Source organism: Hetaerina americana, unplaced genomic scaffold (genome assembly GCF_022747635.1).
Source record: "Hetaerina americana unplaced genomic scaffold, ioHetAmer1.1.p SCAF_1, whole genome shotgun sequence".
In the NCBI taxonomy this organism is placed as follows: domain Eukaryota; kingdom Metazoa; phylum Arthropoda; class Insecta; order Odonata; family Calopterygidae; genus Hetaerina; species Hetaerina americana.
This window is the reverse complement of record NW_027286069.1, coordinates 13,476,923-13,490,837: the sequence shown is the minus strand read 5'-3', so window position 1 is coordinate 13,490,837 and position 13,915 is coordinate 13,476,923. Positions and strand designations below refer to the sequence as shown.

At 37.0% G+C, this 13,915-nt stretch overlaps 1 protein-coding gene across 1 annotated transcript in view; it reads right to left on the bottom strand.

Annotated features, from left to right (window-relative positions):
• Positions 1–13,915, bottom strand: part of Cht6 (Chitinase 6) — a 55,403-nt gene that overhangs the window by 22,358 nt on the left and 19,130 nt on the right. Inside the window, exons 4-7 of the mRNA XM_071595552.1 lie at positions 10,057–10,181; positions 8,438–8,576; positions 7,372–7,557; positions 5,545–5,670 (exon numbers count right to left, since the gene is read on the bottom strand). Coding sequence (XP_071451653.1) covers positions 5,545–5,670; positions 7,372–7,557; positions 8,438–8,576; positions 10,057–10,181 — 576 coding nt within the window. The remainder of the gene's footprint in view (positions 1–5,544; positions 5,671–7,371; positions 7,558–8,437; positions 8,577–10,056; positions 10,182–13,915) is intronic.

The window sequence follows — 13,915 nt, the reverse complement described above, 5'->3', positions numbered from 1 at the left end:
AATCACTCTAGAAGCAATTGCCCGCTACCTCCCTCGAGTCCATTCTACTGCTGCAACTGCGGCGGTGCTCATACCGCAACGTACAGAGGCTGCCCTACATTCCTGGAGGTGAAAGCCAGCAAATTGGGTATCTCTACTTCAACTCTGACTCAATCGTCTACAATTCACCCCGCTCCCCCCCTGAGAATTACTGGGACAAAAGACAAGCTTCATGCTCAATCGATAACTTAATAGTACCGATACCTTCCTCCACAACCTCCGCCTTGATAGCTACACCTCCCATCTGTCCGCCACCTCCGCCTCTAGATGTGACCCTCCCACCATATCCTGATCTTAACCCGAACGGCACACTACTTACAACCCTCATCATCCCCCCTCCCCCTGCATTCCAAGATAACGACCGCAACGACATCCCTGAACCAACCACCTCTTATCTTTCTTCCCCTCTTCTTCCTACAACCTCTCTTAACGATCCACATACACCGCCTCTCTGCCAAGAAACTAGGAATATTCCCCATAACCTGATACCATCCTTACAGTCCTCCCCCAACCTTGATTGGCCTCAGCTTGTTAAGCAATCCGTGTCACTCTTAGCCGATATCATGAAAGCACCCCCCCACAAACGCTGTACAGTCTTTCTCAAGGCTTTCACTTCCATAGCTCGGCAATTGTCACAATATGGCTGCAAGTAAGGTTAATGCTGCCCAAATTGCCCATCTTAAGTTACTGGCCTGGAATTGCAATGGAATTCGCAATAAACTGGTGCAACTCCATCTTCTCATATCTACACATAAACCGGACATCATAACGTTATCAGAGACTCAACTGGCTTCAAATCATCACCTCTTCACACCTGGTTACTCCGTTTATCGCCTTGACCGAACATCGAATGCCAGCAAATACAAACTAGGTGGTGGAGTTGCCATTCTAATTAAGTCCTCTCTTAATCATACACACCTTCCTTCTCCCATGAGTAACCTTGAAATTATTGGCCTTTCCCTGCACACGTTACTTGGACAAATTAATATATACAGCTTATACATTCCACCCAAATCGACTGATATAGACTCAATCAATCACATTCTTGACTCTCCTATCCCTACTATCATTTTTGGCGATCTCAACAGTAAACACACCTCCTGGGGCTGTAAAAAGTCTAATCCGAAAGGCTCGGCCCTACTTGAACTCGCTACTGATTCAGACTACACAATTCATGCGCCTTCAGAACCAACCCACATTTCTGAACATAACAACGTAGACACCTCAGACATCTTAGACATTGCTATCTCAAACAATTACCCTTACATTATCTCCTCTAAAGTCATTCACCATTATTGTTCCGACCATCTTCCAATCATCTACTCCGTCGAAACAGCACCAGTACTATCCCTTCCTATGCCAGCTAAAGGTCATAACTGGAAAAAATTCTCAAATAGTATATCTGAAGCCTTTCCATCAGAGCCCCCGGTTGTAAACTTAACTCACGCATCTATAGACTCTAGTATACAGTTTCTTACCTCCAACATAAACACGTCCCTTGAGCGCTCTCTAAAACAAACTCCTATCAAACCCCTACTTTCACATGCCCTACCTCAACACATCCTCTCCCTGATTAAAGACAAAAACAGACTCAGAAAGTTATATCAGAAGACCAGATCACCTCACCTAAAAACACAATCCAACACAATATCCAACATTGTTAAACTTGAACTTCAAAACCACAGATCGAAGGAGTGGAATGAGAAAATATCCAACCTTTCCAGAAACGACAACTCGTTATGGAAAATGGCACGAACACTCAGAAACCCAACTAAAACTTCACCTCCTTTAAAAACAATGGTTGCATATTAAACTCAGACGAGGAACGTGGAAAAGCTTTCCTCAATAGAATGACTAATACCTTTGCACCTCATGCTACGCAAACCAAAAACACTGACATCATCACCTTTTCTTCCTCCATTCTCTATTCCCCCTCACCCGAACCCATAACTTGCTCTTCTAGGGAGGTCTCTAATGCTATTGCATCATTTCCCAATAAATGTTCCAAGGAGCCGTCCTAAGCCCCCTTCTGTTTAACATATACATAGATGACATCCCCATTCACCCGGATACCCACCTATTCCTCTACGTCGATGACACAGCCATTGCAGCCCAGAGCTGGTGGCCTTACAAAACCACTGACGCTCTGCAAGCACACCTCGATCTAATCGAGTCCTGGCTTGCTGAGTGGAGGTTATCTGTGAATCTCTCTAAATGCACCAAAGTATGCTTTACCCGTCACCCGACAAAATATAACAATACCTACCTTACCTTAAATCAACAAATTCTCCCACAGAAATCAACCCACACATTTTTAGGTGTAGTAATGGACTCAAAATTATCCTTCGCTCCTCATATTGACCATAAAATTTCCAAAATCCGCTCCACCGCATTTGCCTTACATCCCCTTCTTACCCAAACCTCCAAAACCTCCCTCTCTAATAAATTGAATATACTCAAATCGGTATTGCTTCTGCAAATTCTATATGCGTCGCCAATATGGGCCACAGCACCTGCTTTTGCGCTAAAAAAAATACAGGTTTGGCAAAATAAGATTGCTCGCCGGCTTGGAGGAGCACGCTGGTTTATCCCGACGGTGAATGTTTTCAGAGAGCTTAACATTCCAACAATAAATGAAGCCATTTCTGCCGCCCTAATAAGTTACAGGAGGTCGCTTGTACAGTCGAAAAATCCCCTCATCTCAAACCTTTGGTCCTCATCACTACCTTCCGGAATCTACCGCTACCCACACCAACTAAAATCTGCAACATGCATCCCTAGAAAGAAGAAAAGCCTGAACTTACCGGCAAACATAACCTTTCATCCAAGCCTAAACCAACCTCCTCGTGATTTTCCCCCACCAAAGGAAACTCCTCTGCAGGAAAATATTAAAAAGAAACAAGGTCCTGGCTCTCCTGATATCCCTAACCTGCTCCCACCTGATCCTACCTGAGAATTGTATTTCTCACCCTATCTTTACTACCAAGCAAACCAACAATCACCATTTATATTAAAAAAAAACCCTTTAAAAAGATAACCATAATAAAAAAAAAATAAAAAAAGGTTAAATCAAAAACAGCAAGACAGCTGAATTCTCCAGTCAATCTACCAACCTAATTAACCAATTACCACCCCATAAGTACCAACCCTGCCTCTAAAGGATGCAAATCCGAAGGAGTAGTAATAGGATTACTTCCAATGGTCTGGTCTGGACTCCCTAACATTAGATTATAGTAACTTGCACACTCTGCTGATTGCATTATCATTTTGGGTGTTAGGGCAGTGAGAAACCAGCAGATGTGGTAAGAGAATGTGTCACCTAATCATCAGAAATAAATAATGATTATTAGGAAGGTGATGGAAGGAAAAACAAAACTTTCTTAAGAGTTTGAAAAAAATGGAACCTCAATATATGCCTCTAACTTAGTACTTATGTCCTTTTTTATTCAACCCCCTGCCAAAAGTGGGAGACCTCTTCTCTTTTCCATTAAACACTCTAGAATTCCATTCTATTTTCTCCTCAACTAAATGCCTAATACTAATCAGAGTCCTTCATGAGTATTACCTTCCTTGATAATTGACTCATTGTTCTCTTCCCGGGAAAGAGACAATATGTTCTACCACCAACTGAATTTTTTGAAATTAATAATCACATCATATAATCATACAGCCCAATTTATCAATCATGATGCCAATTTAAATATAACACAAATGTCATTAGCCAAAGCTTGGGATGTACAATGAGAAAGGAAGGATTTCTTTTTTCATATTCAGTTTCATATTGAAGATGTATACACATCTTGGAGTAAAAGAAAAGTTAAATTGAATAAAGAGACTTATCTAGCTGTAATTTTGGAAAATATGCTGGATTTGTTGTTTAACCATGCCTAAATAAATTGCAGAATGCTTGTAAGAAATGTAATGTTTATCATTGCTACAGATTTAAGTAATGGAAACAATTATAAGATCCATCAATGGACACTGAATAATCTTCATATATTGGGGTTTTTTATCTTTACAAGTAAGTCCCCCTGAGATTTCAACCAAATGGAATGTTTATCATTGGGACAATTCCAACCTATAGCATTAAACAGGTTGTCCTGAAATATCCTAAACACTTTCATAGCATGGCTTTCCTGCCTAGCCCATATTACTTCCACTATTATGTTTCTGCCAGTTCAATTTTTACACTCCCTGCCATTTGAAGATTGTGAAGGAGATGGTCTTCTACCGTGATTAAATATAGTCTATGCCATAGTTTTTCAGCTTTCACTGTTACTCCCAGGTTGATTGTAAGTTGGTATGGCACAACCCTTGGAGTAGATGTAGTATGGGAAGTCAGGTGGCATGCTGACAATAAAATATAGTGAGAAACCTTCTTCCACTCTTTTCTCCTCTAAGCTTTTGATTCTTTCTAGATATGTAGCAATGGTTCTTCCCAATTTTCACTTTTTACTCCAACAAAGACTTGTATAGGATTTAACCCTGAACCTCCCTCCCACATAACCCAGCTGTTTCACTACTAATTATTTCATCACCAGCTTTACCTATCATGGAACACCACTGACCTTAAGGACAAAAAGGTTTTTGAATGTCACATATTTAGCGAATGATGAAATTTGATCTTAAACAATTTTAATACAACTGCGTTTGAAGGTATGTTCATATAAATATAGTTCATATAAATATATATAATATATATCAAATAAATGTGTCCTCCAATAACTTTGTTAAATGGAAGAATTTTTTGGTAAGAATGGGATGGACAAATAATTATTCACATATAATAGGCTGCTTTTCAGATAATTATAAAAAAGTTCTTTTAAAGTATTCTTTAGTAAAATATGTCTGTTTATTGCCTTAGAAATTATTTAGAGAGAATGTTTAAGGAAAATAAAAAATAAATCAAAGCTACAGTAAAAAATATATTGAGAAGTATCTCAACCATCACCAAACAGGTTTTATGCCTTAAGGTAGAGTCCTCAGAGTGTTATCCTGTCATTCAATGTCACCTTTCTGTTTAGCTGGACTTAAGAGTTTTGAGGATGGGTAGTATGAGGAGAAAGTCATTGCCTTCATCAGTGAAAGATTAGTGTAGATTGCATAAAAAATGAAAATATTGTGGTCTCTTGATCAAAGTCTTCAAAGTTAAAGGTTCCTTTTCTTGGATAGAGAATAGACTTTAAGTGCCCTCCATATGCTACCCAAATGACTGCTCAGGTACTGAAAACTCCATCGACATCAAAATTGGCTTTTTTGAAGGCTTCCAATATATCCCTGGGATTCTAATTAACCATCATCATCTTTAAATCAGTTTTATCATGCTTAGAAAAGCAAATTTTGCCCAACACTCACCTTAAGTATGATTCAAAATCATAATCATTGGGTTGAACAGGTGTATGCATTTACCACCTTATTACCTGTCTTGTATGGCCCTCAACTTAAATCATGGTCACAGTGCTTGTAATCAAAATACTACACAACATTATGGGGGAATGGACTTGCCTTCTTTCGTATGGTGTCAGGGTCATCATATCCAACCCACTGGTCACCTTTGAAAGCATATGGTCCCATGGCACCTGCGTCTGGTTGCTCCACAATCCAGTCTTCACTCTTTACAGCTTTGCAGATCTAATTGCCATTAAAGGAAAAATCACTTATAAATGTTTGGGTAAAAGTTTATGATTCCAATATTATGTTACAAGAATGGTTTCATATTTAGTTTGATCACTTTTAAATTGCAGTCATGATGATGAGGGTAAAGAAAGAAAATTTGCACTTCCACATAAAGATTTAATATTTCAAAACCATGGTTTTGATACTGCACATCATTGATACCATGGTCGTGAAATATTAAAACTTTATGTGGAAGTGCAAAGTTTCTTTCTTTACCCTCATCAGGAAGGAATTCCACAAAGTTAAACCTGAAACTGTTATGCAGTCATGATGTTTTGCTGGCCAACAATTAATGCATTCCATTTTTAGAATACATAGGCAATATAACAGGACTTGGGATAAAACTGAGGAAATATTATAGCCAAAATAACATTAATTTGGATAGAATTTCATATGCATAAGGTAGTAATAGGAGAAGCAACAGACAACTGCAGTAATTGGCATCATTGGGGATGGATGGGAATGGAGAAAGGGTGGACAGAAGTTAGCGCCAGCATTAGCCGACTCTTGAAGAAAGGCAACAGGGGGTCCATAGCTTAATGTCCTTTCCAACAGATGGCATACTCATTCAAAGTGCTCTCCCCAGAGCACCTCAAATATGGATCAGGATTCACATAAGGCAAATCAATATTTTTATACAGTATAATCCTTCTTATCCAGGCTTGTTTTAACTACCCGCAGCTTTATCCAGTCATGGTCTCTTCTTATGGTGAACACAAATCAGAAACCATGTTCATGTCAAATCAAGTAAACAAATATACAAGGGTATATTTCCATTTCATGATAAAGATTGCCAAGTATAATTAATATTTTTACTCAATTCATAGCCCTGAAATATTGAATGTGTCTTCTGAATAACCAGCCATTCGTTCATCCAGCCAGGGTTGTGCATTGGAAGGTTAAGATGGAGTTTAATCACTATGTTTAACAAGAGATAATGACATCCTGCCGCAAAAAAAGGGAGAAGGAAAGATCAGAAACTGAATATTGTAGTACCTGAAAATATGGGTGAAGGAGGATTTTTTCAAATTGAGTTTTAATGTAATTTTTAAAACTATTCTTGGGATAAGTAATGAATTTGTTAGATCTCCAAATTCCTTCTCAAATTTCTGCAATGATAAAGTAAGAAGAATGACATAAGCATGAAGCTTGTATCTTGATTTCCAGGCAAAGTGAAGCCCTGGACCCCCTGACAAATGCATCCTGTAGAGGGCTCCAGTATCTGAAAACCCTCTAGAAGAGCTGAGGTCCACACGGAATACTAAAGAGTTCTCGGGAAGGAACTAGACACTTGGAAAAATGCATCCACAAAGAAATTTACCTAATTAAATCAATCAAATAGAAATAATGGATATAATGGATATATATAATTAAAGCAATAACTTTTTAATTTCCATATTTTTACACTCAAGTTTTAAGCAAGTTAAGTTTGTGGAAATTTTCATTCTCATTTGCTAAATGTAAGATGTTTTAAATGAACTAATGATGAGATGTTTTGTCTGGTCCATACTTAATGAAAAATGGAATGTTATTCTATAAATGGAAATATTACTCCCTTAGTGGCACACTCAACACATGCAAACAGCTGAATGCTTAACTTTTTCAATTTTGTTGGTGATTTTTTGCTCTATATTTTTGTCATTCTCTTTAAGTTACCTCATAATAGGACAAGTATCCTTTTTCTCTAGTGGCATCTCCTTGTGCTCCTGGTCCATCAGCTGGCGATCCTGGTTCTGTTGACTCAGGGTTCAAGAGTGTGTAGGAGCGGCCATAAGTGGGTATCCCCAGAATAAGTTGTGATGGGGGGACTCCTGCCTTCAAATAGTGCCTCACAGTGAAATCCTAGGGAATAAAAGTTGATTAATGAAACCTCTCTTGACTTAAGGGAAAGGGGTTACTTATTCAAAATTGCTAACAACTGACAAAATGCTATTTATTAACTCAAAAAAGTTCAAAGTTATCACTTCAAAGTTTGCCATTGGTTATAAATTTATTCTTTTCAAGAGAATGGTATATGGACTGGAAGGTGAACTTACAAATTACTTCTTTTTAGGTGAGCTTTAGTTAGTCAAAAATTTTGGTGTGTAGGATCTATTTGCCTGTGAAGCTCTTTGCAGAATAAAAAGTCATGTAGTCTGAAATGAGAATTTTATGACACTCATTTTAAAGATAATGAGTTAGTTTTCATTTAAATAAATGTGTATGGTGTCTTTATTCAAATGCTACATATTTCTAAAATTCAGTGCATCTAACAATGGCAAGAAGCATGGTAGTGTTACGTATTTTTTTAATAGACAATATATATGCTGGAAATTTACATGTCCAATAGGTGATATAGTGGCAGTGTATTCTAAATTAGTTATTTCTCATAACAAAGTTTTGTTAACATATTAAAAAAATATTCCAATCATTGGCTTTAACTTCAAAACGATGTACAAGACAAGTAAGGACATGAATTTCTTTTGGCTACGTTGCAATGCCAAATTCTTCTACCCCATCTACAGGTATATCAATATTAGCACATGTAAATTACTTGAAATTTCGTACACTAAAAGTAATGAATTACTTACCTTAATTTGAAATTTTCAACAAAATATTTTCCAATAAAAATTAAAGACGCACAAGTTAACATGGATAATTTAATTTATCTAGACATTAGATTTTTGCTTATGATTATGCACAATAAGCTGAATGTTATGGGTTGGTAATTTCTGGGACTTACAATGCACAGTTCTCCATCATAGTCATACTCTGATCCTCCTTCCACTCTGTTGAGTGGATAAAGGGGAGAGTGATGATTCACTACTGGCTCAAAAGCTGAATGGTAGTCGTAGCTCAGAATATTAAGGAAGTCCAATTGCCTAAAAAAATAATATTTTAATTAATTCTAGGAATACATTGCAAGCATGAGAAACTTAACCTATTCTCTGGCGGTCGATTCCACAACTGACTTCTCAGAAAGTGGTTAATTTTTCCAATATTGTCATCCTGTAATATTTGAATAATTACTTGCTTACATTATAGTATTCCTGATGTTAAGAATTTCAACATAATAGTTTAAATTATGCATTTACTTTGACGCAAGAGCTGCAACACAATCATGAATGTCCAAATTATTTAATAATTATCACAAGAGGTGCATTACTTAGGAGTCTGTGAGAATTTTAGGTTAAGTAGTAAGAGGGAAAATAAAGTCATATAACCCTGGGGATGATGTATTTCCTCTGAGGTGTTTTCCTGTTGAGAACGGGATCACCAATGCAAATGCCTTCCTCATATAAGAATAGAGAAAGGGTCCTCAGGGTGGAAACAAACACATTAATACCCCCAACATATCCATTCATCCATAATGTATGTGTGTTACTATACTAGACCACACAGAGTAAGATACCATCCACAAATGATACATGCATGTGGGTGGAGGGAGAGAGGTGTGGTTTGCCCTTACACTTCATGATGAGGGAGCCCAGCCAGGTTTAGCTATCCTGGACGTCATGAGAGATACAAATATATTAAATTACTTTTTTATCCTTCTTTCTCTCTGAATATGTAGGGAAGATGACACTCAACATGAGTAATGGCAAAAATTTCTGTACGGCAGAGACAGAATGGATTTATTTCTCTTTAAATTCTACCAGTTTAGCTCCCTGAGAATTTTCTGCACTCTTTGATCTTGTTCTGCAAAATGGTCAGCTCGCCAAAGCAAACTGAATACCAGACTTTGGGAAATCGAATCATCAGAATAAGGAGGCATGGATCTCCGGCAAAATCATTAAAAGGGAGGTCCGTTGCGACGTGACTTCATTTTACGGGGAAGAGTTTCGCTCTAAGGTGAAACAGGGTGGTGATAAGAGGCTTTGAAACCTTCCAAACCAGTGTGGTATCTTTTACAAACGACGCAGAAGTACATAATCCGCGAATTGTTTGATGAGCATTTTTGAAAAATATTTTCCCAACAGTGGATTAATAATTTAGATAGCAATAATAACTAAGTTCCACGCGTACTCAATCAATTAGACGCAGAAAGGAAGGACTTAAAGGGGGCCGACACTTATAGATGCGGAACTAGAGGGAGGAGTCGAGGTTCATTCCAATACAGAAGAAGGTGAAGAGGCGTTTGATTTTGCTGCGGAGGAAAGGATGCTGGTGGGTGAGTGAAATATGGCGCCGACGCAGAAGTTGAGTTGCGGAGATAATGAAAGACGAGGATGTGCTGAAAAAGGCAATATATTCGGGAAAGTATAAATGGGAAGTGAGTAAGAGGAGAATAAAAACCAACGTGAACAGTTCAACGTTTTCTCAATGGGCGTGAAGTATAAAAAAAAATATCGAGGCACTTACGGAGATAATCTAGTCATGTCGAAGCCTCGGTCAATGTACTCTTTGCCGGCTGGCACTGCCATCGTGAGCAGCAGCCGTGGGCGACCAGTTTGTGAAGACTCCTTGTCGAACTCTGCGCGCAGATCCTAAAGAAGTCAAGGGAAACAAACGGTCGATTAGTTAAAAAAATCCAAAGGTCTTACTGTGCTTACCGTGTTTGGGAGTTACCACAGATTATAGCATAATTCACAAAAATAATTTATTTTCTTCAGAACAAAGGCCAACTCTATCGTCTTTATTTTGATTTGTCCCTAGGATTTTAAACTGAAAATCTTAACATTACCCACTTTTATATATCAGAATTTTCCGCCATCCTCAATTTCCATCCATAATTTTACCAAATGAAGCTATAAAAGCAAAATATTTTAAAGTTGTAAATTAATGGAAAAGATTGCAGAGTATGTGCCCATAAATTACTGAAATAGTTAAGTAAAAATACAATAGGTAAAGGTTTGAAAACTCATGTTTATAGGTCTCAGAAAAAATAGAGGTTATTTCAGTAGACTAATAAATAAAATCCAAATTTATCAATTTCCACAAAATATTCAACGTTGTTCGAACTTTCTGAGTACTTAATGTTTTTTCTCGTTTCCAGTTGAAAGGCCACCCTTAATTTTACACCGCAGTTGTTCCTTGAGTCTTTGCAGTTTGTGAAAGTACTAAGATGCCAAGATTATTTATTACTATTAATAATTCAATTTAAAATCAATCAATTTCTATTAGATTGCATTTTGAATTTCTTATTATGGTTATCGAATAATTATGCTTCCCGAAGATAACTGCATAGTTTGTTTTGGTGCTGAAATTTCGAATAATTTTCGTTACAACTTTGCTGGTGATGAGCATCATTACAAAGAGGTTTATTTCCGTCAGATAATGTATCATTTCTCTCAATTCATAACCCATCAGTGCAGTGACACAATTATGCCGATCAATAATTATCCTGTGACATAGGCAAGCAGCGACAGTGATGTGATATATGATTGCGTGACTTTTCCGGTCGAGGATCTTGTTCTTAATTTTAGACGCGAAGTTTGTGTTAGTGGCCTCTCATGGTATACCCACCACGATTAAAAGACAGAGAAATCATCAGATCAAATAGGAAATCAGTACGTTTCAAAGAGGAAATTCAATGAAAAAATATAAATAGATTTAGAAAGTTTAAAAAAGTATTCAGAAACATTGTAAGAGTATACGCATGGAAGTCAGTGTAAAGAGTACGTTATTTTAAATTACGGCAGCGTCATCGGGAAGTTGTGGCAATTAGACTATATTTAAGCGTAAAATATTTTGCGCGATTGTCCTAAAATTTGGCCTTGAAGTTGTAAATTCTGCAAGAAGGCAAACACGATGTTTTGCTATCGCCAGGCATGGCGATAGGCCATATCTGGCAATATCAAGGCCTTACCATTACTATTATAGAGTAATGGCAGAAGATTTTCTGCAGGCCATATGGATCTAATGCTAATTGAGTGGTATAACTAATATATTATTATACTAATACTGTCTGAAAAGTTCTTTGAAATTGATTTATTCGAAAATTCAACAGGATTCTTATTCTTTTATTATATATTAGGATTTTTTTACCAAGAAAATTGATCAAAAGCATACATGCCTTCCCGCCTCACTCTTACGGGGGATGCAGTCAAGAAAAATCGGATTTTAGGTTTGGGAAAGACACCTACTCTCTTTTACTGTTATTTATAATAATTAAATATTTATAAAAGCTATCCCGAAAGAATTCACCTATATGTTATCTAAAACATATCCTTCAGAAGAAAGTTATTCAATCATAAACAAGTTTTAAGTACCTACGATATTGTAAAGCAAACGACATTTTTTGCCTTCAAACTTTACATCAATCAAATTGCTTCCTTTGAACCAGCTAAGATGAAATTCATCATAAAGCTCAAGGACTCAAGGGGAAGGGAGCATAGGATTCAATTGAAGGGCTCAGGTGAGAAAAGGGAGCTTTGATATTCGGTAGCAATTTCCTTACTCGCAGGAATATTACAAAACCGGCACTGAATTCGAACTTATTCAATCGTTAATCGGCAAGTTAGTGTCTTGGAATGACATGAATTTGGTAGATGATTAAATGATTCAGTACTTCTCAGTACAGTATGGTATTATGATACGGTAGTATGTTAGGATAAATTATTTAAGATAAATTGGTGAAAGGAATTCAACATTACTGAAAGAATACTCTTAATTTATTACAGTAAATTCACGGAGATGAAGACATTTTATTATTCTCTCACTATTTAGAGTATCTCGCACGAACAATTTATAAAACTTCTCCTTCATATGTGAATTTTAAATGTTTTTTCACCTCTAAAAGGTGATAACTATAGAAACTCCAATGTTGCCACCGTCTCATGATTTTTAACTTGGCGAATACCGAACCATTAACATCCCAGGAGAAAATATATTTCTAAAACAACTACATGTTGAAGAATAAAATGTAATAGGAAATGTTTTTAAGACCATCCCGACGTTTCGGCGGGTAGAGAGACAAGGAAGAACTTTTTAGGCCTGAGTAATGTAATGCACCAAGAGTTGTGAAATGCAATTGGTTACCGTAAATTAATATGACACTGTCCTCATATCCTCATATTTGGACATAAAGAGGGTCATCGATCGAAGAAAGTAATATGATGACCACATCATTTACAAGCCGTATCAAATTAATTACTATTTTAAAACCATTCCTAATAACTACCATTTCATTGATAATACTAATGAAACTAAGCTCATCGCAGCACATTTATGTAGATTTTAGTATTATAAGTGATACCATTGGGTGGACAACTGCGGAGGAATTTTCTTGGTCCCTCAGCGAATATTTTTTTCCGTGTCTAGTCGCAGTGAAACTCAATACCTCAAAATGCCTTTGCGTGAGCTTGCTTACACGGTCGACTAACACGAGTGATGGACCACTTGTTGGTGTATGACCTGCTGATGAAACCGTGTTCAAGTCTTTTTTTTTAATACTTCGGTGATTTATTGTACTCTTCCAATGTTTTATTTTCAAATTTTCATGAAGTATATCCCATGAGAGCTGTATTTATTATAATAAACATTTTTTAAACTTCGTTCACATATTTTCACATTATCTTTTCTTTCGTATTAGAATTGTAACAGTAACTACCACGGATTTTTTATCTTATCTAAAAAATTATTATATGCTGCATTCACCTTCGCGCATTAGTGCTTTTTGAAGAGACATTTTATTTTTACAAACAAATGAGATGCAATAAAATTACTCATGAATTCCGCCTGGCGACTGGCGCGCGCTCGTCTGACGATGTCTACAGGTCCTGTTGCTTATGTACCCGGCGTTTCTTCGGGGGTTTTATAACAAATGATTTCTAGCAACGTGACCAAGAGTAGCCAATAGTATTGATATTTTTTAAGATATGCCAATGCCAATATACTAATGCATAAAAAAATATTAATTGTGATACATCAACGGATTTTGCTTCCGGTTTATTTTATTTGGCCATTCTTTCTTATGGCAGTCTAAAAGTTACAGAATCCTTAGTTACCTCACATTTCAAATGAAAGTAAAGTTCCAATGTTAGATTTTGGAAATTAATCGTGAACTGTAGCCGATATGCTCTCGTTCATCCTCAAGGAAGTATACGATTTTTATCACAGTGAATTCAGCGAGCAGGTGCGACGAACCATTTTATCCCGGAAGATAAAACGTTTCCGCAAAGGATTTCAATCATGTCGGATCAATCCAACGACTCATTGCTTCCGAGGACCGCCAAATCAAACCGAAGTTCTTTCCTTCTTATTAATTGCCTCGAGCAAA